Source organism: Aythya marila (genome assembly GCF_965140915.1).
Source record: "Aythya marila genome assembly, chromosome: 5".
Taxonomy (NCBI): Eukaryota; Metazoa; Chordata; class Aves; order Anseriformes; family Anatidae; genus Aythya; species Aythya marila.
The window spans coordinates 58,093,735-58,118,046 of NC_139046.1; the positions used below are offsets into that span (position 1 = coordinate 58,093,735).

The 24,312-nt window shown below is 37.6% G+C and overlaps 2 protein-coding genes across 2 annotated transcripts in view; one reads left to right on the forward strand and one right to left on the reverse strand.

Moving 5' to 3' along the window:
- The first annotated feature begins 202 nt into the window (after positions 1 to 202).
- EIF3M (eukaryotic translation initiation factor 3 subunit M) lies at positions 203 to 13,575 on the forward strand. The gene is made up of 11 exons (XM_082760754.1): positions 203 to 328; positions 496 to 628; positions 1,703 to 1,841; positions 2,153 to 2,276; positions 2,801 to 2,895; positions 7,350 to 7,433; positions 8,785 to 8,884; positions 9,310 to 9,391; positions 12,138 to 12,281; positions 12,820 to 12,880; positions 13,304 to 13,575. The coding sequence occupies exons 1-11, from the start codon at positions 287 to 289 to the stop codon at positions 13,422 to 13,424; spliced, it is 1,125 nt and encodes a 374-aa protein (XP_082616880.1). The 5' UTR covers positions 203 to 286; the 3' UTR covers positions 13,425 to 13,575.
- A 40-nt stretch (positions 13,576 to 13,615) lies between these two features.
- Positions 13,616 to 24,312, reverse strand: part of CCDC73 (coiled-coil domain containing 73) — a 74,880-nt gene continuing 64,183 nt past the window's right edge. The window contains exons 16-19 of the mRNA XM_082760753.1: positions 23,474 to 23,630; positions 20,722 to 22,275; positions 17,788 to 17,921; positions 13,616 to 14,572 (exon numbers count right to left, since the gene is read on the reverse strand). Of these exons, the coding sequence (XP_082616879.1) occupies positions 14,366 to 14,572; positions 17,788 to 17,921; positions 20,722 to 22,275; positions 23,474 to 23,630 (2,052 nt within the window). The 3' untranslated portion in view covers positions 13,616 to 14,365. The remainder of the gene's footprint in view (positions 14,573 to 17,787; positions 17,922 to 20,721; positions 22,276 to 23,473; positions 23,631 to 24,312) is intronic.

The following is a 24,312-nucleotide window of genomic DNA, read 5'->3' on the forward strand; positions in this document are numbered from 1 at the left end:
AATGACTATTAAACACTAGGCGCATGCCAGCGAGTTGGAGACACAGGGGTAGCAGCAGGGCAGCCCCGCTCCGTCAGGGGGACGCTGAGCGGAGCCCCTCAGGCGGCGCCTCAGCCCCAACGGTCGGTGCGGGCGGGAAGGGGCGGCGCGCGGCGGCTCCTCCCGCCCTCCCCTTCCCTCGCCGTGTGGGGAAGCGGAAGCGGTGGGGCCCCGGCAGGCCCCGCTCCTTCCTTTCCCTTCCCTTCCCTTCCGTGCCGGCGGCGGCAGCAGCAGCAGCAGCGGCGCCATGAGCGTGCCCGCCTTCATCGACATCACGGAGGAGGACCAGGTGCGGCCGGGGGAGGGCCGGGGATCACCGGGGGGAGCTGGGGATCGCCGGGGGGGCCGCGCCGGCTCCGTCCCCGAGCGCCCGGTGCGGCGGAGGGGGGGTGTGAGGGGCTGTGAGGGGCTGGGCCTGCTCGCAGCCAGCGCTCTGTGTGTGTGTGTTTGTGGCAGGCCGCCGAGCTGCGCGCCTACCTGAAGGGCAAGGGCGCCGAGATCTCCGAGGAGAACAACGAAGGCGGGCTCCACGTCGACCTGGCGCAGATCATCGAGGCTTGCGACGTGTGCCTGAAGGAGGACGACAAAGGTGTGCTCCCCTGATAACCGCCGCGGGTCTGGCTTTAATGGCTGTGGTGCTGTGTGGCAAATATAGCAATAAGAAACAAGACTGTAGACGCCTGTAACTAGAAGTACTAAGGCCTGAGCATTAGTTGGTTAATAATTGTCTGGAAACACTGAGGTCTCTCAGCAGTCAGTACTGGTTTTGAGCTAGGATATAAATCCTTAGAATCCACACTGCTATGGGTTAGTGACACTGATGCTGCAGGAGCCCGAAATGATCTTTCTGTGCTGATACAAAGTTCCATCTAGAACTTCTACCTGTAAAAATGATAGCTGATTATTAATAATAAGTGTTTGAAAGAGTGTAGGGTTTGTCTGAGGAATACATACAATTATCTTTCATTTTGCCTCTTAACTGTAGGCAAATGAGTATGAAATATTGGGGAACCTTATCACAGTGCTGTCTGAAGTTCAGGTGTCATTAAGAGAAATAGATATTTGCCATGTGCATAGAATTTTTTTGTTGTTACACTTTCTGTAACTGACACCTGGGCAGGCTGTGAGCAGAATACCTGCCAGGCTCTATTTGTGCAGCATGTAATGCTGTACTTGAAACAGGCCACAGAGGCCTCTGCACGTGCTTTGTTCTTCTGAGCACTTTTCCTGTGGTTTGGGTTTCCCTTGCACTGAGCACTAGGTTAGGATCCTTGCTTTAAAACAGTTTTCTAGATGTGCAGGGGAAACCCACTGCTTTTTTTAAAGGCCAAAACCTGAAGCTCCCCTGCCTTCTCTTCTGGGTGAACAGAGAATTTGAAGCAAGTCAGATGCCAAATGCCAAATTCTGTTTTTACCTGGCAGTATAAATTCTTGTTTTAAATTGAGACGTGTTAATAAGAGACCACATCTCTTGATCTCTTGAACCAAATCTCTTGAACATTCTGATGAATATCCACATTGGTTATGTTGGCATCTTAGCCCTTACAGTTCATGCCAATGCTAAATAAGTGTTCCCAGCAGAAGGAACTCTACAGCACAAAATAGCTATTGATGATGGTTGCTGCTGGCAATTTTAAACAGCTGTGTATTTTGTTTTGTGCAGATGTTGAGAGCGTAATGAACAGTGTAGTTTCTTTGCTTCTTATCCTGGAACCTGACAAACAGGAAGCATTGATTGAAAGCCTGTGTGAGAAACTAGTAAAATTTCGGGAAGGAGAGCGCCCATCTCTCAGACTGCAGCTGTAAGTATTCCACAGAGAAGCTGAGATAATGGTGTCTTGCAAAGTAATCCTTCCTCTAAAGAGAATGGATTGTTTCGTGTGTCTCTGGAAATGAAAGTGTGGGGTGTCTGTTGCAAGAAGCACAGAATTTTTGGCTTCTCTGCCGCAACCTGTTATAAAACTGAATGCTGTTACAATTCTTCATGGACTTAAGGTGTTGCCAGGTGCTTTGTGTGTGCTACCACGCATCTGGACAGAAACTTGCTCTGCGCTCCAGTGAAGATTCTCTAAACCTTTTAAACTCAATTGTTTGTTGTTTGTTTGTGGTTTAGACTGAGCAATCTCTTCCATGGCATGGATAAGAACACTCCCGTGAGATACACGGTATACTGCAGCCTTCTTAAAGTGGCCTCCTCGTGCGGTGCCATCCAGTACATTCCAACTGAACTAGATCAGGTAATTAATTATGGTGGTGCATCAAGATACAGCCATTGTATTAACAGTGTTGCATCTCACTAAGTATTAGTCAGAGTTGATACAGGCCATTTTTCCCTGCTGTAAATTGCTAGACACTACTGAAATAAGAAATGTAGAACGTGACTTCTTACCTTTTAAAGGTCTGTGTCCAGAATCTAAATCAAGGTGCTGTTTATTTTCCATCTCTGATGCTGAGCATAGTTAGATGTGTCCGATTCTTGTAATGAAAGTGAGAAGCTTTGATCAGGAATTGGGGCAGCAAGTTCTTGTCCCTTCCTCTGGAATCAGAATGTATTGGAATCACACGGAGAGCACAGACATCTGGCCTTGTCATGGGAAAGCTTCCAGGCGCTGCATGGGGAGCCTGAGAGACAGAGGACCCACAAGAGAAGTCTCTGTGAAAGATCTCTTGAATCCTTTTCTGCTTGAGAGTAAATTAGGAGTATTTGCAGTTTGTTGTTACCTTTTTTCCAATGCTTCCTTTTCACTTGTATTCTCCTTAGGTCCGAAAATGGATTTCTGACTGGAATCTCAGCACAGAGAAAAAGCACACTCTTCTGAGACTGCTGTATGATGTCCTAGTAGACTGCAAAAAGAGGTATAAAAAACAAGTAATAACTGCATCTTAAATCAATCTATTGCAAGTGATTTTTAGTAAAAGTGTTTTTTGTGGCATTTTAAAATGAACCTGTACTGATAATTCAGTCCTAAGGTACCCCCTTTTTTCTGTTTTTATAAGCATTGTTGCATTAAACCAGTTTTTGAAGCTAGTAGTGAATTAGCTACAAACCATAGAAAGGAATAGTTTTATTTTGGGAGTCTATAAATACTAATCTTCAAGCATTGTAATGTTGTGCCAAGTTTATTATTTAATTGCACTTTTGACATTTTAGTGCATGGTAGTGCTATCTCTTAATGATGTTGGGAGGCTTATCAATCACAGTTAGCAGGATCGGTCTTCTGTATAAACATTACCTTTAGGACAAAGCTTTCCACCAGTCATCAAAATTAATGTCTGCAGAATACCTGCTTGACCATTTTAAATCATTTTCCTGGATCCTAAGAGGTATCTTTGATCTAACAAACTTGGCAGACCAGTGTCTTCTGGCATGCAAAATAATGCTGTGCGTACTGAGCCTGTTAATTAGTGTAAGTCTTAACCGAGAGCTGTCATCAGTTTATCTCAGGTACCTGATATAGTGTATCGAGTGCGTTGGCCAGGGCTGTTGAGATGGGCTGGTACTTAGAAGTGGTTTCAGCATGTAGTTCCACAGCTGTTTCAGCCTATCTAAATTGACTTCACTGTGATTTGGGGGGGGAAGCAGCTTTTCCTATGCTTGCATAGCGTTGTATTGCTGCAGACCTGTTCCTGTCCTGTCCCTCCATGTACTGGAACCAGTGTGTGTGCAACTGTACGTGGATTGCACTAGGGAGGTGACTTGCTGAAAAAAAAGGCATGTGTGGAGCTGTCGTAGTAGGAGGAAAGTTTCTTCTGGCAGGAGAGTTAGCTTATTTGGGCCTGGTGAAATTGTAGCCTGGAAATGCTGTGTCAGCATAGCCGGATCGCTTTTACCTCACCTCCATTTAGGGATGATTAATGGAGTCGTTACACTGTGAGTTATGTTACTGCGATTTCCTGTCGCTAACATTAAAATGCTTTTGTACTGATAGTATTTTATGAGATTTCAAAAATATCAATCAGATCTTGTATGTGGCATAGCACTTAGTTTATTTTAGAAATATGCTGGTATTCCGTAATGCTCGTACTCTAAACGCTTGGTTTACTGAGAGGTTTTAACTAGTTTAATTTCCATACTTCATAGCTAACTATTTTTAGGTCGTCTTGTTATCAAATCTGTGGATTAAACTCGTAACTTTTGTTTTCAGTGCTACTAGTAACCTTGCTACCAAAGTTACTTTGTAGTTAACTGCCAGATTTCATTAATAAAAACACAACACTGCTCACCAATAATAGGTGACATTTTTTAAATTAGGCATTTAAAAACTTTCACTAACTCTGTAATATATTACTCCTGCACTCAGTGTCCTTACCATCTGTTGCAGTGAGCTTTGCACTGAACTGAGCAGTTTTTCAGAGCACTTATATTTCTCTCCAGGAAAGAAAACAAGAAGTGACCCTAGCACCTTTGACCTGGTTCATTCTCCTGGATCAGTGGGCAGTATTTGCTGTAGTATGGGAAACTCACAGCAGCATTCCAGCTTTCGCACGCAGGAATGTTGCTCTACCTAGCAGTTTGGGAAGATAAGGGGGAACTGAAAAATAAGCAATAAAAATCCTACCTCAGTTACCACGTTGATTTATAATAAAGGAAAAAACCCACATTGTTGAAAGCAATGGGATTGGTTTTTTTGGTTTGTTTTATGTGGCAGAAAAGATGGCTTTCCAGACCTAATAGACTTTCTCCAGTGGATAGCTCAGAAGTGAACAGCTTGTGAAAAGTAGATACACAGATGTTAAGTTCGTTGTTCCTTTTCCTGCAGTGATAAGTGAAAGCTTGTTTTATTAAATCTTTTCCAGTCACTTTCTGGTTGAAGTTTCTTCTTAGTGATGATCAAAATCATCTTGATCTCTTTGAAGAAGGATTCTTATCTTTCCCATGATCAACTGAAGAAAAATTGGTGGTGGTGGCTGGAGAACAGATGGCTGCGGTGGCTTGTTTCTGAGATCTGTATTTGGTAGCTGAACTTTGCAGGAGATTAGTTACTTTCGCTGCTACTTACGATCCTTGTCATAAAGGTTCTGTAACAGTTTTGTGCCTCAGCTTTAATATGCAGCATTTTCCTAGCTGTGTTGGTATGAAACTGCAAGGTAACGCAACCTGTTTTCCAGGTGCAAGTGAAGTTTTGCAGTTTTCCTGCCATTGACCTGGCAGGATTCAGACTGGGGTGAGTCTTGTCCAAGTTTACATTCAGACAGGTCTGGCAAGTCTGGTTATTTAGCTGTCTTGCTAGAAAAGCGTTCACACTTAAATCTTAAGTGAAATCCATGCTTAGCAATGAGCTTTGGTGAAATGATGGTCTGTATCACTGCCTTAAACACCCTAATTTATATTACTAGTCTGACACTGAATAGAGTAAGATGAAATAATAAAAGGAATAGAAGAATTTTGGTGTATTTGCTGAGGCTTACAAGGCTCTAGCACAGGAAGTTTGGGAGTGATTGTCTTGTAGCATTCTGATATTTCCTAGAAATACAATATGCTGCTTCTCCCCCTTCAAAAAAGGGAGGGAGGGATTGCAGATTTCATTTGAAGTGAGTGAAAAACAGAGTTTTAACTTTTGCTACCAAGGGAGGGAGAAGAGGAGGAATGTTCCAGAAATCTAACATAGTTTGAAGTATATAAGTACAAAAATAGAAAATTTATATTAAATGTGGGGACTTATATTGTTAGGTCAAATAGAACATCAGCTGAGACTCTTTGTTTGAATCCCTCTATAGTGCAAGTCCTATATTAAAATGGTTCTTTGTCTTCGCTAATTATTGAGCATTGATAAGGCTTCACTAGTGGAGAAATCAGACTGTTGTAGACTGACACACATGCAAATATTTCTTGCATGTGTAAAACTGTCTGTGTTCAATTTCACTGATACAAAGCTATCAGTTCTACACATCAGTATCAGTTGCTGCAACAAAGCATAGGCCAACCTCTTTAATGGCAGAATCTAAATATTTTGGTCAAGGTTTCTGTTCAAAACCATTTGGGAATAATGGCTGGCACCTGTAAAACTTCTCTGCCTTTGGTACAAACTCTTTTTACTCAGTGGACATCCAGATTATATACGATACTGTTCGTTTCCCATGCTCTGCACTGCACATAAATGATATCTGCCGAATTTTCTAGGAGCACAAAACTTCACCCTATAGAGAAATTGCCAAATAGTAATACTGAGAGTTGTAAAATTAATATCCACGTGAACCTAGTCTTTGGGCTATAAAAACCATGCTAGCTTGTGCTGCTACATAGGATAAACCCATATCAGCATGGAAAATTGTGTAAGTCTATCAGGCCACACTTGTGTACAGGTTTTGGCTGGAGTACAGTTAATTTTCTTCACTGTAGCTTGTATAGGCAAGGCTGCTTTATCTGGAGTTCAGTTACTTTCAGGGAAGAGTTCAGCTTTATATTATAACTCACAGAGTGATATCCAGCCTTACTGAGAAAGTATTTCTGTCTAAAGGGGACCCCAAGTATATGTGCAGAAAAGCAGCAGAACACTTGCCAGTCTGTCTATATTCACTGCATGTGTTTTTTGCTGAAAATTTTGTGAAAAAGCATGAGAAGTTAGTGTTCTCAATAGTGGTGAGAACCACTGCTTGAAAATAAATCTAAGTCAGTTAAAATTACAGTATCTGTCTTGGAGCTGGTTTGCAGCAATGTCAAGGAGCTATTTAAAGAAATCATCAGGGCAGACAAGACTGTGGGTTTACTCAGTTTTCTTCAAATGAATGCTTTTTCTAAAAGCTGTCTGTCAAACCAATGTTGGAAGCTGCTTCCTTTGCAGCAGCCTAAGACAATCTAATTGCTGGCTGTGTAACTTCGTCAATGAAATGAGCAGCTCTCGCTCTGAATACTTGGAGAGAATCTGTGAACGAAGAAAAGGGAGCTTTTACACAGTCACTTTTCTGACCATAAATATTCTTTAAGATATGCCATTTTACATCTGAAATAAACTTTGCAGTGCTACTTATTCTGCAATGATTAAATCCAGATGTGCATGAGAAGAGCATTCTAGTGAACCATATAAAGCTGTTCCTAGCTCAGAGAGCTTTTTCCATAACCAGCAGGTAATTAATCAATTTAAGAGAATGAAATGAAGGGTGAAGATAAACATTTTGTAGAACAAGAATTGAAAGAATACATCTAGTTAATTTGTTCTCTCCACTAGAATTAAAATGGATCATCTACATCTTTTCAAGTGTAACTTAATTTGACCTGTAACATCTTAATGGAATTAATCAAATATTTGAGTGTCCTGTTTGAACTTTTTTTTCCCCAGCAATCCTGAGTTAACTTTGTTTTTCTTTCATAGCGACACTGCAGCAAAAGTAATGGTGGAGCTATTGGGGAGTTACACAGAGGACAACGCTTCCCAGGCTAGAGTTGATGCTCACAGGTAGTACTGACTGCCTAGTTCCCTTACGTGGCTTTTTCTAAATTGCTGAATTACGTTGATTGCCTTACTATTAAAGAATATTGCATGTCCTGGCAGGCAAGGGCCCTCCCATGGCCCTTTTTCTATAGCATAGCTGACTTGATAAGGAGTTTATCTGTGCAGCCTGCGGTAGGTTAGCTTGTTTCCAGGCTGTCAGGTTTACTCCACTGCAAAAGTGTGCAGGCATACTTGTGCTCACCGCTGAGAAAGAGCAGCCTTGCTAAGAAGGTTGTTTACATCAACTCTGTTATCAAAAGTTTAAAAAAATCTGAAAAGATGTCAATTCCTCACTGCTTATTTGATTATCTAACTTAAATACTTTTTTTTCAAATGGCACTTTCTATTGAAAATAAATTCTTGCTCTTTGCTATGAGCGAGGACTAAGGATGTGAACTGCACAGAAATAAAATTACTTGGTGGACATGCTGGGAGTGAAGATGATTCTTAATTTACTTTCCCCACAGGACAAAATGTGTAAAAGCTTATTTTCATGTTCTGTCTGTCGTTATTACTCTTAGGAATTAGATATTTAATAAGTCATGTAGATATTCTGGGTGTGTAATAGCTTACACTTGAGCAGCAGGAAGATGAAATGACTCATTTTGAAAATTAGAGCGTCTCCATAAGTAAATGAAAACTTGAATGGCTACCACTGAGGCCTTTTTACCTCTGAAAGAACGTGTGTGCTCTGGGTTTGCTACAGCGCTGCCTCTGTGCAGACTAGGTTCTTCTGGATGCATGTTATGTGGTAGGGTCATGGTCTAGGCCATTGGTGCTAGTGTAGCACTGACAACCTTCTAATGTGCTGCCGAACAAAAGCTTTCATCTAGAGTTCTAGAAACACTTTAGGAGTGTTTATAGTCTGGAGCTGCAACTGATAAATCATAGGTCTTGCAATGTTTGGTACTGAAGATTTCTCTGCTTTGTGTCACATGTTCCAAGTATAATTAATCTTCCTAAACGACTTAATTCTATGAAGTTTTAGGAGAACAGTAAAAATACCACAAGGAATGAAGATCTGGCTGGAAACAAATGCATAGATGGAAACAGAAGGTTGATCTGTAGCCTTACCACCTGGCAAATTTTATTTGTGATATTGGGCAAAGTACTAACAGTTCCTGTTTGTTTGTTTGTTTTTCTGTTAAACGAAGATTAAAGTTACCTAGGAATGTGATACGCCTTATATTTAAGAATAGTTGAAAACCACAGAATATTTCCTAGAAAATCAAGAAAAACAAATTGAATTGCATTTAATCATAAAAATGTGTATTGTTGTAAAAAAAAACAAAGTAAAATCTCCTTTTCTAACTAGATGCATTGTGCGAGCATTGAAGGATCCAAATACCTTTCTCTTTGATCATCTTCTTGCCTTAAAACCAGTCAAATTTTTGGAAGGAGAACTTATTCACGATGTAAGTAACTTTGATTTTAGTAAGTTGGTTTGATACCTATTGAGTGCCTCCTTTACTGGTTTCTTTGGAAATTCATTAAAGTAGTTGTCTGTTGGCAATCTGCAATGTACTTTTTTTTTCGCTTTAAAAATTTTTTTTAAATGTTACATGTAAAACGTAGCGTGGATAATAGAACATTCCCCTTTAGAAGCATCAGAGTTACAAATCCTGTCTTTTCATGAGTTCTTGTGGCAAAACTACCTTTCAGGTCTGAGAAAAGAAAGCACAGCATGGGTTGCCCTTGGCTGGTGGCAGCAGCCAGAATTTTAACTTTCTTTTTGCATTTGTTTTTCAGTTTAATAGTAAAGTGGTGTTTATATATCTATCCGTGCAGCCCTCAAGAAGGGAAACAAAATGTTTAAACTGTTCATATGCTTGTTTTCTAGCTTTTGACAATTTTTGTAAGTGCGAAACTAGCATCCTATGTCAAGTTTTATCAGAACAACAAAGACTTCATTGACTCCCTTGGTAAGTTTTCAAATCATTATGTTTCTGACTGTTTACATGGTTTAAGATAATAGAACCCACAAACTGTTTCAGTTTCAACAGAAATACTGAAGCCAGAGAATTTTAATGGGATTTTTTTTTTTTTTTAAAAACACTGGATTAGAGTTTGTAGAGTCCTGCTGGTTCAGAAATGGACCATCTAAAAACTACGGCTTCTTATAGTAGGACAAGCATTAGAGGGGTTTGGAAGATGACTATTTTCTCCTAACTTCTTTTCACGTAATCCTTTTGGGGGCGAATTTGTAACACGTTGCTACCCTAGGCTAGGTCAGAGATTACAGTTTTCCAACAAAAACAGCAGCTGGTATAAATCTTTTTTATGATCAGTAAGTTTACAACAGCAAATACTTTTCCTGAATGGTAAGGTAAAACATGCAAAGTACAGTGTGTGCGTGCACGCGTGCGCTGATGCATTAGACCTAGCAAGCCACAGTCTGTCCCAGTTAATTTGTTTCATCACATGAAGCAATGTGATGGAATGTTAATGTCAGCACCCTCTTTATTTACACACTGTGGAAAAAAGGAGTAGTAATTAACACTTTGACACTCCCCCGTTGATGTGTAATTGACTGTTTCAAAGGAGCACTGGTTCATAAGCTATTGCATGCATTAAAATTACGTTTTTTATATTCCAGCTTTTTAGGACAGGGGTCAGTGACAATGCAGAAATTGCTCAATGATGCAGATTTTTTTATTACTGCATTAAGGTTTTGACATATTGGTAATGAATAAATGTTTCCATAAAAATCTGATTTTTTTTTAATAACTTTGATTTTGAAATGACATTTGAACACTAACTGAATGCATTTGAAGAAAGGCACGGTTTTGCTAAAACCAAGTTTAGTGCAGCCTTCTAACACATGCATTATTTTGTTTAATGGAGTGTGGTATAATTCTGAGAATAATTACCTTCAGAGCTTTAAAATGCTGGTACTTTAGGTATTAAAATGATGGAAACAATGACTTTTTTGTGGATAAAATTAGCAGCAAGTTTCTGGTAGTTTGTAAATGTGTATACGGGATAAGCATGTCTTTTGTCTTTTTATTTGAACATGAGTTGTGGGAATATTTTACGCTTTTCTTTCTTAGGGGAAAATATTTTTTGTATTGTACTTATTTTTGTGTGTTGAAATGGCTTGTTATTTGCTGAAAATGTATTTAATAATTAAAATGTATGCAATATAAGTTACACATGGGGTAGCAAATGTATGTCGTGCAATAGTCATGATTTATTTTGCATTGCCTTCTTGTATCTAGGTTTACTTCTGTGAATATACAGTCTGTATTTTAAATATATCTGATATTCACATTATTCTGGTGAAATCCTTAGATACCAGTGTAACTGGTTTTGAAATACAGCCTTACTTAAACTTACCTTGATTTCTCACCTCCTTTATGGTATACTCAGGACATTTTGAATGTCTTCAAGGCAGAGATTCTGAGAGATCTAGAGATGCTAGAGGCCAAGGTAGAGATTCTGAGGCAGTTCAGACCTGAGTGCTAGGAACTTGGTTTACTTCTTCCAGTTATGCCTTTTAAAAACAATAGCAATTTGGTACAGAAAACAACACAATTAATTGATGAGACATTCCAATATTCTTTAAAACGCCTAGATCTATTCCCCCCAAAATAAATATTTTAAACGATGCTCCTTTTCTGGATCAGGGCCAATTAAAATGTCTATGAAAGCTGTGCAGTGAAGGCTCCTACAGGTGGCATCAGTTTGTTACAATTTGTTGTTTTATTAATGCTGACAACTTAGGCCAGCAGTAGCATTATCTGTGTCAACTGGATCGCCCTAACATGTCCACATTTAATCTGGTATTATCAGCAGTCTTCTTCAGAAAGTTAATCAGCATCTCATTTGCATTTGTTAATTAGGGTTAATGTGTGCTAATTGATTTTTTCGATGCTTGTAGATTTCCATTAAACCCAGTTAGGTATAGTTTCTGATGCTTCTCATTTATATGAATTATGGTGATCACATTTTTGTTGAATTGGTGCCAAATAGGGAGCCTGCATCATAATTACAGCTAATTAACACAACATGATGTCCTCTATTAATGTGCTTTCCTATTAGAGTACGGATGTTATAAATTCCAAACTTAAATATTTACTGAAGCAACGTAAGTGCTTATAACATCATTCCAAAACAAAACGATTGCTGTTCATTTTAAAGAAACTTCCAGCAAATCTTAGTTGGTGCCTCAGAGAACTTAATTAAGAAATGCCTTGGCTCATCCATGTGTCTTAACTCTGTTTACCTAAACTTTTTCAGTAAAACAGGTTCTGATGTAGATGTGCAAGGTTCAGTTTCTTGTGCTACTATTCATACTATCATGTAACAGATGAACAACTTCTAGTATCTGTTCATATGCACTTGAAGATCACACTTTTGGCACCCTAGATGCCACTCAGTGCTTTTATACTCTGGTATAAAGTTATTCAGTGTCTATGTGTTTATGGGAGAAAAATGTTGTGTTGATAAACCGCTACAGAGTTGTTGGGTGTTTCTTTTTTAAGCAATCAAATAAAAATGAGTGGTGCTGTAGGAAGGCTTTGACATCGCCAGATATTTTTCATTTGTTTTTGTGCTGTTATTCTTTCAAATGATGTAACTGAAAAAAAAACTTTTATCACTTGTACTCTTTCCATCTAAATTTCTGTTACGGTGATGTTCTTCCTGGTTATCTATACTTCTACATAGGCTTGTTACATGAACAGAATATGGCAAAAATGAGGCTACTTACTTTTATGGGGATGGCTGTAGAGAACAAAGAAATATCATTTGACACAATGCAACAGGAACTTCAGATTGGAGCTGATGATGTAGAAGCATTTGTTATTGATGGTAAGAACTGTAACAAAGCACTTTACACAATGCTAATGAACCATACCTTTTATAGTCTTCAAGGCTGGTGTTAAATATGCAGAGAAATACTTTTACATTTCTGTTCTAAGATAAATATCTGTAAAATTTTGTGTTTAAAGACATGCACAACTGCTGACACTTCTATGAGTGACTTTTCCTTTTGTTGATAGATACATTTCAGATAATTCTTTATAGAACTAATAAATTGTTTGCAGATTCGTCATCTGGTTCTGTTTGCTGTCATTAAAACAGGATGTGTTTGTAGGGGAGAGAAGTTTATAAAACTATGCAGGATATTGCTTTAATAGATTGGCATCAAACAGTGAAGATACATGTATGACCTTCATCTTGTTACATCATTTTGCTTTTCTGCCTATTGGACAAAAAAAAATCAGTGAAAAATATTAACTGTTTTTTTTCAAGTTGTATTGATCCAATCATAAAGAGGTTTTATGCAATTTAATACCTTAACGCTATCTTGAAAATACTGCTCAAAACAGCATTGCTTTTTTTGCAGCTGTAAAGACAAAGATGGTATACTGCAAAATAGATCAGACACAGAGAAAAGTAGTTGTCAGGTAAGACAATTCTTCATAGCATTTTGTGGAACTTAGTGTGTTCTAATTATTTCACTTACAGTTGTAGAATATTTTAACTAGAAGCAAGGTATTGTTCCTATCAGTTGCTGGTAGTTAAATAGTTGCTATTTATCATAATTTTATTAAAGCTCAGACTGAATGTGATTAGCTTATTTAATGAAAGAGTCCTATTTTCCAGCACATTTCATTTAATGACCTAATAGTGACAAGAATACTAATGACTGTTGTTGCTTTAAATATTTGGGAAGGCTACAGATTTCTGTAGCTGATAAAGTGCAGCCCTTTGTATACAAAAAATAAAATTTCCCTATTCATGTATGAGAGCAAAGTAATGCTATCAAAGAATTGCTAGGTGAGCATGACATCTAATAATCATCTTCTAATTCTGTTTTACTTCTCTAGTCACAGCACACATCGGACCTTTGGAAAGCAGCAATGGCAGCAATTGTATGACACTCTAAACACCTGGAAACAAAATTTGAATCAAGTGAAAAACAGTCTCCTCAGTCTCTCAGACACTTAAAAAATGACCTAGAAATGTCTTACTGCAGATAATTTTTATTAAAAATTTTGACAATTTGTGAACACTTCTAAAATGTATGCAATTGGTTTATAGAAGCTAAATATTTTAAATTGAAACCAAAAAAAGGCAATAAAGCTAACAAGGGAGAGTATCTTCTGTTGATTTTTATTCTATAATTAACAATATATAACATTAGCAATAGCAGTTTCTTTTGTTATTGTTATTTAAGTTCATAATATGAGGATCTTTCTTTGGCAAGAGGTGGGGAAATGAAGGGAGGGTAATCAGAAAAAAGTGTGTGTAAATAATGTGAAACGAGAGCTTCCCTCATGCCCTAAAGGAAGAAAAACATGAATGAGTTAAAAGTGAAACTACGAAGCAATATCTGCTGCCATATCTTTGAATCATACCTGATGCTTTAGTGCTGAAAGAGGTATTATTTAGACAATATTTAAATAATTCTGTAGTAGAGGTAAACAGACGATTTTCTTCATCTGCCACTTAGAGTAGTTCTAAGTTATTATAAATGTTTATAGGAGGAGCCATTGTATTTTGAAACAGTTGCAGTGGATTGTTTGAAAACTGAGTGAGCAGTCTGAGAAAGAAACCAAATTGAATTATTTCAGTCAAAAGTTCTTCAGAACAAGAAAGAGAGGAATGTTAAGCAATAGTTTAATATTACTTACAGGTTTATTAAAACTTGTGAACTTTTAACTTCAGGCAAAACTTGTAACAAGTTACATGCAGTTGACTGCAGAAACAGAACTAACTTTTAGTAGGAATTCCACCATTTTTAAACAGAAGAGGTCTATACTTTGTATTGAACATGAAAGCACAATGAATACATACCATATTCTATAGGAATACCTTTACCACTCTGGTTTATGCAAGTGATTTATCTGTGCAGACACATACATACTTGTAGCTGCTGCCACTGTTTTTTATTCTCTGTCTTCGTGTTTTCTTTTTCTTGATGAACAAAGTCTCTCCAACTGGAGGAATTTCTCAATTTCTTCTATTTGATTTTGTATGTTAGAATTATGAGTAGAACAGGCGCCTTCATCTCCAAGCATTCTTTTGCTTTTTGCTGGAGTTACAGTTACCTGAGAAGACTTCTGCTCATGTGAAGCAGTAAATCCTTCTTTCACCTGACAGAATAAAAATGTAGCAGTTAATAATCAAAGAAGTGAGGTACAAAGGTTCAGATTGTATGCTTAATGTTAGCAAAATTTGACAAGGAAATGTGAACAGAAAAATGAGTCAATTGCAAAAAGTTTTATTTGAAATGCATATTTCAGCTTTAATCTTGAAGGCTTAATATACTTTTTATAAACCAAAGCTTACCATAAGTCTTAGTACAGAAGAGTCTTATTTAAAAATAAGACAATCCTGCCCTAGAATGCAGACTAGCAAAATAAATAGTTCAATTAAACAGTTTAATGTTGCAATTGACAGTTGCATTGCTATGCAGTCACTTGATTAACAAAACCCAAAATCATGAGGTTTATAGTGTTAACTCCCTTTCTGCTTAGCTTTACAGATTAGAAAGTGAACACCATTATTTGCAGTGAGGTCTGCAACCAGGTGCCTTTGTACGTTGAAGATCTTGTTCTCCGAATAGTTTTAGTTAGTATTTCATCAGTATTTCGTATATACCCTGATCAGGCACATGACCACAGAGTAGGGAAGCAGTGCAATCGTGCCCCAATCAATTGTAAGCCATGGTCCTTGGTTTTAGCAAACCTGTCTTTAACTTCGTACATATCTATTTCCATTAAAGAAAAGGAAAATTAAGGCAGGAAGATGTGTAGTGGGACAGCATATCATTAGGTAAGCTAATTAGTAAGTTTTCCTTCCCTAGCACACAAGCATTTCTTTTAGTTTGAAACACTAACAGTAAACAATGCAAATTGTTCAGTTAACCTGTTGCACCTACAATGTTATTGCCATGCTTTTGGTTCTGATACTTGGTTCAGCAATGACTAATCTCTGTTTCAATGAGGAAGTAACATCCAACCTGTTAATTCCACTGCTGTACATGTACACTCTCCCATTCTCTTCCCCCCCAGGGCCTCAGACAGAAACAGATGATACTTCACTGCAAATCACTGGTCAAAATGCACATGGGACTGCATCTACAGCCCCTGCAGCCCCCTACACATGGAGCTGCATCTGTGCTAAACTAACTATCCAAGAAAAAATAAACCTTTAAGTCTTACACATGTCATATGGCCAATGAAATAAAGCCATGCCATTTTACTAGGATTTTACTGAAGACACCAAACATTTAGACCTCTTTTTGGAGAAGTAATTGCAACTAGGTAACCTGTATATATAAACCCCATTGTCACAGACTAATATTAGAAAAAATCAATGTCAAACTAAAAATCCTCAGCATTTTCACCATGAAATACAAGTAAAACAATGCATCTTACTGCCCATGCTGAAGAATATGGAAGGTTCTCTTTAATACCATGGCAGATGCGTAAAAACTTATATTGCTGAATAGCATGGCTACATGGTTAATGACTTGTGTGTAAACTGAGCTCAGCTCTCTTGTTCATCCTTACCTTGAGGCTCGGGAATACGCAGATTAATACTTAAAACAGTTCTTCATATTTCTACTAGAATTTCAAATACATCTGTAGCATTTCTTTTTATTTTTTATTGGTTTAGTGTTGTGGTTTGGTTAAATGGAGTTACCCAAATGGAAGAAGGCACAAGTCTGCTCTAGCGATGAATGTACAGTCAGAACAACTCAGCTGAGCGACAAAAATGACTGCTGAGCCTATGTTTAATCTCCCCAAAGCTTTTCTGTATCAGTCAAGTAGAATGACAAATTTAAGAAAAGGATGTGCTAGAACAGCACCAACAGACAAAGGAAGGAGCAGGCTGCAATATCACAGGCTGAGACTTCAAGTCTAACCTAAGGTTAAATCAGCAAGAAACTGTTCTTGTCCGTCTCAGCTTTTACTTAGCCTGTACATAAGAGCTTTAACTTGTAGATGAGAAAAAGATAATAATCACAATCAGAAAATGAAATACAACTTCTTACTAGCTGTAAATTAGGAACTTCAGTCTACTCCTTTCCAAAAGTTCTCAGCTGAGAGTGAGGGAGAAACAAGCAAGGAAGAGCAAGAGTTTTAATTCCTGAGCAAGAACTTTAACTGATCAGTTTCTGGCTCCACCTCAACGAGAAAAAGTAGGAGACGTAGTAAGTATCACCATAATGTTTGGTATTCTCTGAAAAATCCACCTCATTGTCATTCCCAAATGTAGTCTTATTGGGAAAGTTGAGCCTTTACACTTCTTAATTTCAGAGAACATGAACGCTAGTAGCACTAAAGAGAACCGATTCAGTCTCCTGAAGTCAGCCAACTGGAACAGGCTGCCCAGGGAGGTTGTGGAGTCTCCTTCTGTGGAGATATTCAAGGCCCATCTGGACGCCTACCTGGGCAGCCTGCTCTAGAGAGCCTGCTTTGGCAGGGGTGTTGGACCCGCTGATCTCTCGAGGTCCCTTCCAACCCCTACAATTCTGTGATTCTGTGAATTTTGTCATCTGAAAACACTATATGCCCTAATCTCAAACCTCACCCAGAAGAGGCAGCTGTAACTACCTGAGAAACTGTTCTAGAACCTCTTCTGGAGAGGAAAGTCAATTGCAGTTGTAAGTTAATAGTGTCACTCTTGAATGTTATGTTTAGTATTAGGTCAAGCCCTAATACAGCAATTAAAGCTGTTCAAGCTCCACACAGAGTAGGAGAGTTTAACAGATCTAAACGCGCAGTGTGAGCCATTGGTAGCATCACTCCGAACAAACTTGTCTACATGGGAAAGAACAGCTTTCTTTTTAATTATCCACTTTTACACATTTGTATAATGTCGTGCTAATCAGTAAGATAACATAAAATATGGCATTACGTAACTGCTGTCGTGGAATAAACTGATAGGGTCTCATTTGTAGGTATGCTGAATTTTTAGCCGATTCTTTTAAATAAGATATTCCTACCAAGTAATAAAGGAAAAAATGTCTATACTTCTACATGATACTTCCCTCCCCCCCCCCTTTTATTTAAACTCCTACTTTTACTACTTTAGGTGGTGATTTTTATTAAGGTACACAACGAACTACCCACTTCTTCCCCTCCCAAACGGGCTGGTTAGCATCTGTTTGATTCATATGCTGCGACTTTTTCCTGCTGCTTTCTATCAACCTTAATTGTGAAAAATGGTGCCTTGCTGCCCTTTTGATATTATTTTGGAGATTGACTCAGCCTTAAAGTATCCAGATGCGTACAGTTGTACAAATATCTGTGGAATTAGCTCACTGAGGTCTGGTCCGCAATATTTTTAATTGACTTACGTGTTCTGTGGGAAAAGAAGAATCATAAAAAGTCTTTGCTGTAGCATTCCATTCCTCACTAGGGTCTCCCTGGGGGTCTCGGTGGATACTAGAGGTACTCAAAGTGTCGGCAGCTCTGTTAGAACTGATAGAACCTGATTGACAAAAAGGAAATGGTAACAACTGCAATTTAGTCTCTAGGCACTAATTGTAAAGCAACTAAATTTCTGGTTTACCTCTGATCTTAAAAAAAGACATACCACTCAAGTATTTTTTGTCTTAATTCACCAAACCTCTGTTGCAGGCTTTTACTTTTTTTTTTTTTTTATTTCACATAATTGTGTGTATGTATACTTAATATTCTAACTGAAGATGCCTTTTCTCAAAGAGCACATCTATAAAGACCCCCACTTTCTGATGATGATAATAAGATACATAACTACTGCCATCCCGACATCATATTACAGGATGACTTGAAATAAAGACATTCTAAATGCAAAGGTGTTTAGACAGACACAAAACATCTTTTAGATAAGGAGTCTTCTAGTAAATAGATACACCTGATTTCATGAAATCAGGCTATAGTTATCTACTAAAGGTAAAAAGGACAGATAAGTAGGTGAAATGTAGCAGAGCATAAGGCTCCAGCCCTGTGGAGGCTTTATGTACTACCAGCAGATTCTGTTGAAACCACCACCAAACTACCTGCAGGATGAAAATATACACGTACCAAAATCACTCATAATGCAAACAGGAGCTGTTTTGTCACTACACAGATGCCCATCAATTACTGGTATATTAGTAAAATCATTACTTAGCTATAAAAATATATTTTACCTCAAGTCTGTGCAATGTGGTTGATTAAGAACAGATTTTTTTTTTGTCTTTTTTCTTTTTTTTTTTTTAGGAGGGGGAGGATTAACAGGAGCAGAAGCAGGTGGGAATAGAGAAAAAGGGGTTGGGATTTGTGTTTGATTTCTTTTTCAGTGTCTTCCCAGGAAGATTCTGACCATTCCCTACTCATTTCTCTACTCGGTACGGCATAGCTGCTCCCTGCAACCAGAACTGTTGTATAAATAGCAGATTTTACATTTTGGTTAGGCCATAGAAGGAATTCCCTCTGACAGGCTTACAGAATTCCAATGCTCTTCCCATCTGGGAAAATATTTTGAAAAAATACACAACATATATTGGGAATTGCAGTGCCAAGTGTAGCACAACAATTAATTCTTTGGTGCCCTGTCAGTAAGATTTTCTACTCTCCAAGAGGTGCAGGATTCAGAGAGGCCAGCAAGCAGAAGTAGGGACCTATATAAATTAGGCAGCATGATGAGAGGGAGAGGCAGATCTGGAACACAGCCCAAGATCCTCAGCTGGGAAGTTTTGCCAGAATTAAAGAGGTCTGGTGACTGTACTGGTCACTAGGCAACTCGTTTGTGGTATTAGAGTCATATTCAAATCCCTGCTGGCTCCTTTGGATGAACTTGTCAGACTCACTTCTTAGAATTACTCTACTTTGCATACAAAAAGGTGTCTGGCAAGAAAAGAAGAAACAACGCATGGAAGAACTTCAAATAGTGCAATCCTTTCTTCCAGAGAAGATCCAGAAAGAATATTACAACTGTGCATTTATTTTCTTGAAACTGCTACTGAAATTCACGTTAATGAAATACTAATGTGCCATCTGAGATCAGGATTCTGCTACCTTGCTACTTTCATTTTAGTGACAGAGGCTCATCTGAAACTGAGCTTCAAATAATCGTGTGTATAGAAATAAACACATGCAAGAGACCAACTACAGAAACAAAATCACCTATAAACTTCAAATCATAATACGTGAACAATATTAGGAAACCAAACTGATGGTTTTACATCTCACTGCCACTGGCTGCAAAACCAAGGGGTTGGCTTCCATTCTGTTCACACACTGAAGGGGCGAAGTACAAAACACTACATCAGCAAAACCTGAAATAGATACAAACACCCTACACTGCAGGCCTAGCTCTTTTGGAAAACATCTAAGCAACCAAAATGCCATTTTTCAACAAAAGTAGGGCTTTAATTTGTTCCAGAGGATAACAGATTATCTGTTTTTTTTTTTAAGCTTACAGCATATACGTGCTCAGAATAGAATTCACATATAAGCTTTATTTTGAGAAAGGAAGGCAGTGCTTAAAATACCTTTTACTCTGTCCAGTTACTGAAGTAGAGGAATATCTACAAACATTTTGAAGTCATTTTACTGTGGACATAGAAATGTTTTTATTACTTTGGTAAGAGATTGAGTTTTAAAATGGCATTTTTAGTAAATAAATACAGGAGTAATAGCACTAATCTTATTGCAAAACAAATCTAAAATATAGTTCTTCCTGCATTTTAGTAATGATGTATAAATGTGGAATAAGATGTTTATTTTTATGAAGGCAAAATATTGCTCAGCAAGTAATCACCAAGTGTCAACAACAAAAGATGAAAAACCTCATCGAGAACTCCCAACAGCCTAGTGTGATTTACAAAGCTTCAGAGAATAATCTTTCACACATTCAGATGGTTCTGAGTGTCCATCTGAACTGAAGATGCACAATAAAGTATATAAATACACACCACATTAGGGTTTCAAATGCCTATAAAATTCCATTACACTGCTTTTCTTTCACTAAGGAAATAGGAGAAAAAGTTGATTTAATCAATTGATTTAAATTGATTAAATAAAAAAAAGCTACTTAGCTGTATTTATACTATTAGATTTCTCAGGCTATCTTTCATCAATCAGTTTTTTTGTGTGTGGGGGGGTTTTGTTTTGTTGTTGTTTTTTTTTTGCCACAAAAATGACAACATGTTTTCTAATGCTACACTACTTAAATGCAGGAAAAAAAAAAACACTTTTTTTTTTTTTTTTTTTTTTTTTTTTTTTAATCTAGTCAATACATACTTCAAAGCATGCTTTTTTCTTACCTAGTCCTTTTTCTCTCTTGGCAACGTTTTCATCGGGACTCTGACATTGTGCTTTTGAAATAACCTTTCTGTTTTCCACTAGGCATGGTAGTTTCTCTTTCAAAATGGGAGGTTCTTTGGCAGCTGAAGTCCATGTAACTTGACTTCTCATTTGATTTACTCTTGAACAAGAACCAAGGTCTAAAAAACCGAAGTATACTGGAGTTTTCTCAGCTTTTTTATCTGAAGTTGAAAGATCAAAGGATGACCTTCCACTTACATTTACTAAATTTCCAGATGTTCTCATGGGTAAAGAGCATGATTCTTTCAGGTGACCCTCAGCAAACTTCCTTCCTGGAACTGTACTGTGCAGTGATCCTTTTTTCTCTTTTAACAATGTATTATTTATTGAATTATCATTAATCTCCAGGGAATGTCCATTTTTGATGAACTGTGCCTGAATATCATCATTAAGTTTTTCACATAGAAAAAAATTTTCTGTACTAATTCCATCTGTTGCGACTTTATGAGCAGTTATTTCAAGATCAGCAGCCTTTACTGGAGATACAGCTTCAGCATTCAGCGTGCATGTATTTGTATCACCTCCTGATTGCTCAGTACTGCCTTGTTCAGTTTGTTTGCTGCGCGTATCATCCACATTTATTCCTCTGTCTACTTTTTCAGGGCATAAATTTGAAGTATCTGTAACAGGCATATTACTACTGTGCTCTTTTGCAGCAGCACTGGCACTTGCATTATTACAACAAACAGAGGGTGTATTTTGAGCATCAGTAGCTGGAAACCCAGTACTCCTTAGTGCACTATTTCTGCTCATGTTTCTGTCTTTGTCATTGTAATTTCTTTCTTCAGCATCTACATCTGTCTGTTTAAAAGGAAACTTATTTCTGTGTAAACCACTCAGCTTTAACAAGATCTTTTCTGTTCTATGTAATATGTTACCTACATAATTATCACTGTCCAGCAAGCTACATTTCTGGTATTCTGTCTGAGAGTTCTCCTTAGCATAAGGAAGGATGCCAAAATTGAATTCTTTCGCTTGATGATTATCGGTTGTTCGCTCACACACAACATTCTTCTCAATGCAGAAAACTGCTTCAGACTCTTTTTCAGATGCTTCAGACATAAGGACACTGTTGTGTTCTATAGTATTTGATTGTTTGTCTGCCTCAGTACAAATTGATTCATGTGTAGTATTACACAATTCTTGCTTACTATAATGGGTGTCTTGACTCGCATTTTTCTCATAGAAAACTGTGTCAGTGCTGTCTAAAAATACCTTTCTCGTTTCTGTGTGGCATGCTGCCACTGGATCAGTGCTGTCCTGTAGCTTTTGTTCTAAATTCGCATTGCTTTCCTCCAGTAGCATTCTATGTGTAGTTCCTAGATTTTCTGCTTCTTTGCACTCAGCGACATGTATTTCAGAGGTCTGTCCTTGGGTAATTAAATCAGTATCTGTGCAGAGGGTATTCCTGGGAGAAACCTCCCTTTGCTTTTCTTCATAATGGCTAGCAACATTAATTTCATCCTTAAAACTGTTTTCAGGAACTTGTAAATCTGTTAAAGTGTATTCTCTAGTTAGCAATAGATGATGAAGAGGTTAAATAAAGCAATGTTTTCACAGTTTAAAGCTTCCAAATATAGTTTCAAGGTTAGTATCAATACAGATTTTTCTTACATTAGAGCAATATTTCAATACACATACAAATAAAGCAAAAAATTGCTGAAGACAAATATTATTGTAATTTATAAAATACTTATAGCCTGTTCAAATAGAAAATATATTAACATTCCGTACAGTTTAGTCATGGATTATATTGAATATATATTGAAATATTTCCCAATTGGTATTTGCCAGCCTTATTGAAAGGGTGTTATATGAAACTATAACACGCTTAATCAACCCATGTTTGTCTAACAAAGTTTGTCAGTGGTCTACTACAGTGACTATTTGTCTTTGGTTTTTGGAAATGGCATTTCTAGCTAATAAAAACCAAAACAGAAGCCAAACCCAATTAAGCAACTATGTTCGTACCAAAAACAATCTCCTACAACTTGATGGCAGTGAGCCAGTGAGGAATAACTAAAGCATTTCAACATCAGAAAGGTGTTTTCTGAAAAATATGCTTGGATGCTATGAGCACTGATCCTTTAAAGCAATAATTTTACAGTCAATAATCTTTTAAATTTCCACTTACCTTTGTTACAATTTTAGAAACTAAGCATTAAAGACTTAAATACATTTTCTTTAGGCTTCAAAAAAAATACTTAGTGGAGTTATAAAGTACTTTGGGTAGGAAAGTATTATGTGTTTATCAAAATATTATTCCCCAGGAACAGACTTTCACTTTCATGTGCAGGGCAAGCAGTCTTGTGCCCATTTTCATTGTTTTATGGGAAAGGGAAGTTCTTCCTTGTTTTTGCTTTCGTACACTTCTAAATACATAGTTCGTCTTAACCCTTACTCACTTCTGAACTGGCATACAGGAGAAGGTATTGCAACAGCTTGAGGAGTGACAATACACAAATCTAACTTTATGTCCCAGGGCAGCCAGCAGAAGTACTGTATTTTCATTCAGAGCCTTGTGAGTTTATCACAGATTAGCATTACTGACACCAAGAATTTTACTGTTGTTAGTAGAAAAAAATATTCAATTCAGGACTCGAGCATTCTCTTATCACATACTGTAATGTAAATAGTTATCCTTTTTATCAACAATATTACTTATCTCTACTATCCGGGTAATCTTATTACTTTGCTCTATCTGTAATTCCTCAGTGCTTAAGGAGTTTTTTACTTCAATTTCATCTTCATGTCCAAGAATACTGTCTTTTCTTAGTATAGATTGCATACTCTCATTTTCATTCTGAATAGTCTGCATTTCACTGTATTTTGATGGTTCTTGACCACTCTAGCACAAGGGGGAAAAAAATTACAAATAGTTTAATAAACTACTAGAGTCTCTGATTAAATTTAAATTCAAGACCTGAATTAGCCTTCACTATTCTGATGAAAGCCAAAGACCATTCTCCTGAAATACACCAAGTTAATGTAAATGGGAAGAAAAAAAAAAGGCAGGTCAGCACCCTAGAAGAGCAGGAAAGAAATTAGGCCCTACTATATTACAGCCCACAGGAAAAAAAAAAAAAAAAAAAAAAAAAGTACACTGATTGACAGAGTTTTTCAGAGGAAGGAAGATGTTTTCAACATCTTCTGACTGGATTACTCCCTCTGTCTGCAGGCTAGATCAGTGACCTGCTCAGTAATTACATGTGGAAAAAACCTGCATAATTGCTAATTACATTCAAACACATGCATACACACATTAACGCTTTTTTCTTCTTCTAACAAACCACCTGGTATTTTTAACTGTTTCAGAGGCAAATATGTCTTACGAATTTTCACTTGATTAAACTGCTCATTCCTCATTCCCTCCCAGCTGGATTTTGAACCTGAACAATCGAACTCAACAGGAGTAGAAGCCTGAAAGATGTTAAATTCCATAAAGTTCTGCGACAACTGGAAGCTGAACTGAAGAAACACCCTAAACAAAAAAAAAACAATCCATCCACTTGCCTAGCCCTCCTTCCTCC

What these genes read in the sequence shown, in the direction of transcription:
- EIF3M (XM_082760754.1), top strand. Translation starts at nt 287, where the DNA reads ATGAGCGTGCCCGCCTTCATCGACATCACGGAGGAGGACCAG. An exon ending in CTAGTAGACTGCAAAAAGAG is followed by an intron (nt 2,896 to 7,349) that starts GTATAAAAAACA and finishes TTTCTTTCATAG; the next exon opens with CGACACTGCAGCAAAAGTAA. An exon ending in GCTAGAGTTGATGCTCACAG is followed by an intron (nt 7,434 to 8,784) that starts GTAGTACTGACT and finishes TTTTCTAACTAG; the next exon opens with ATGCATTGTGCGAGCATTGA.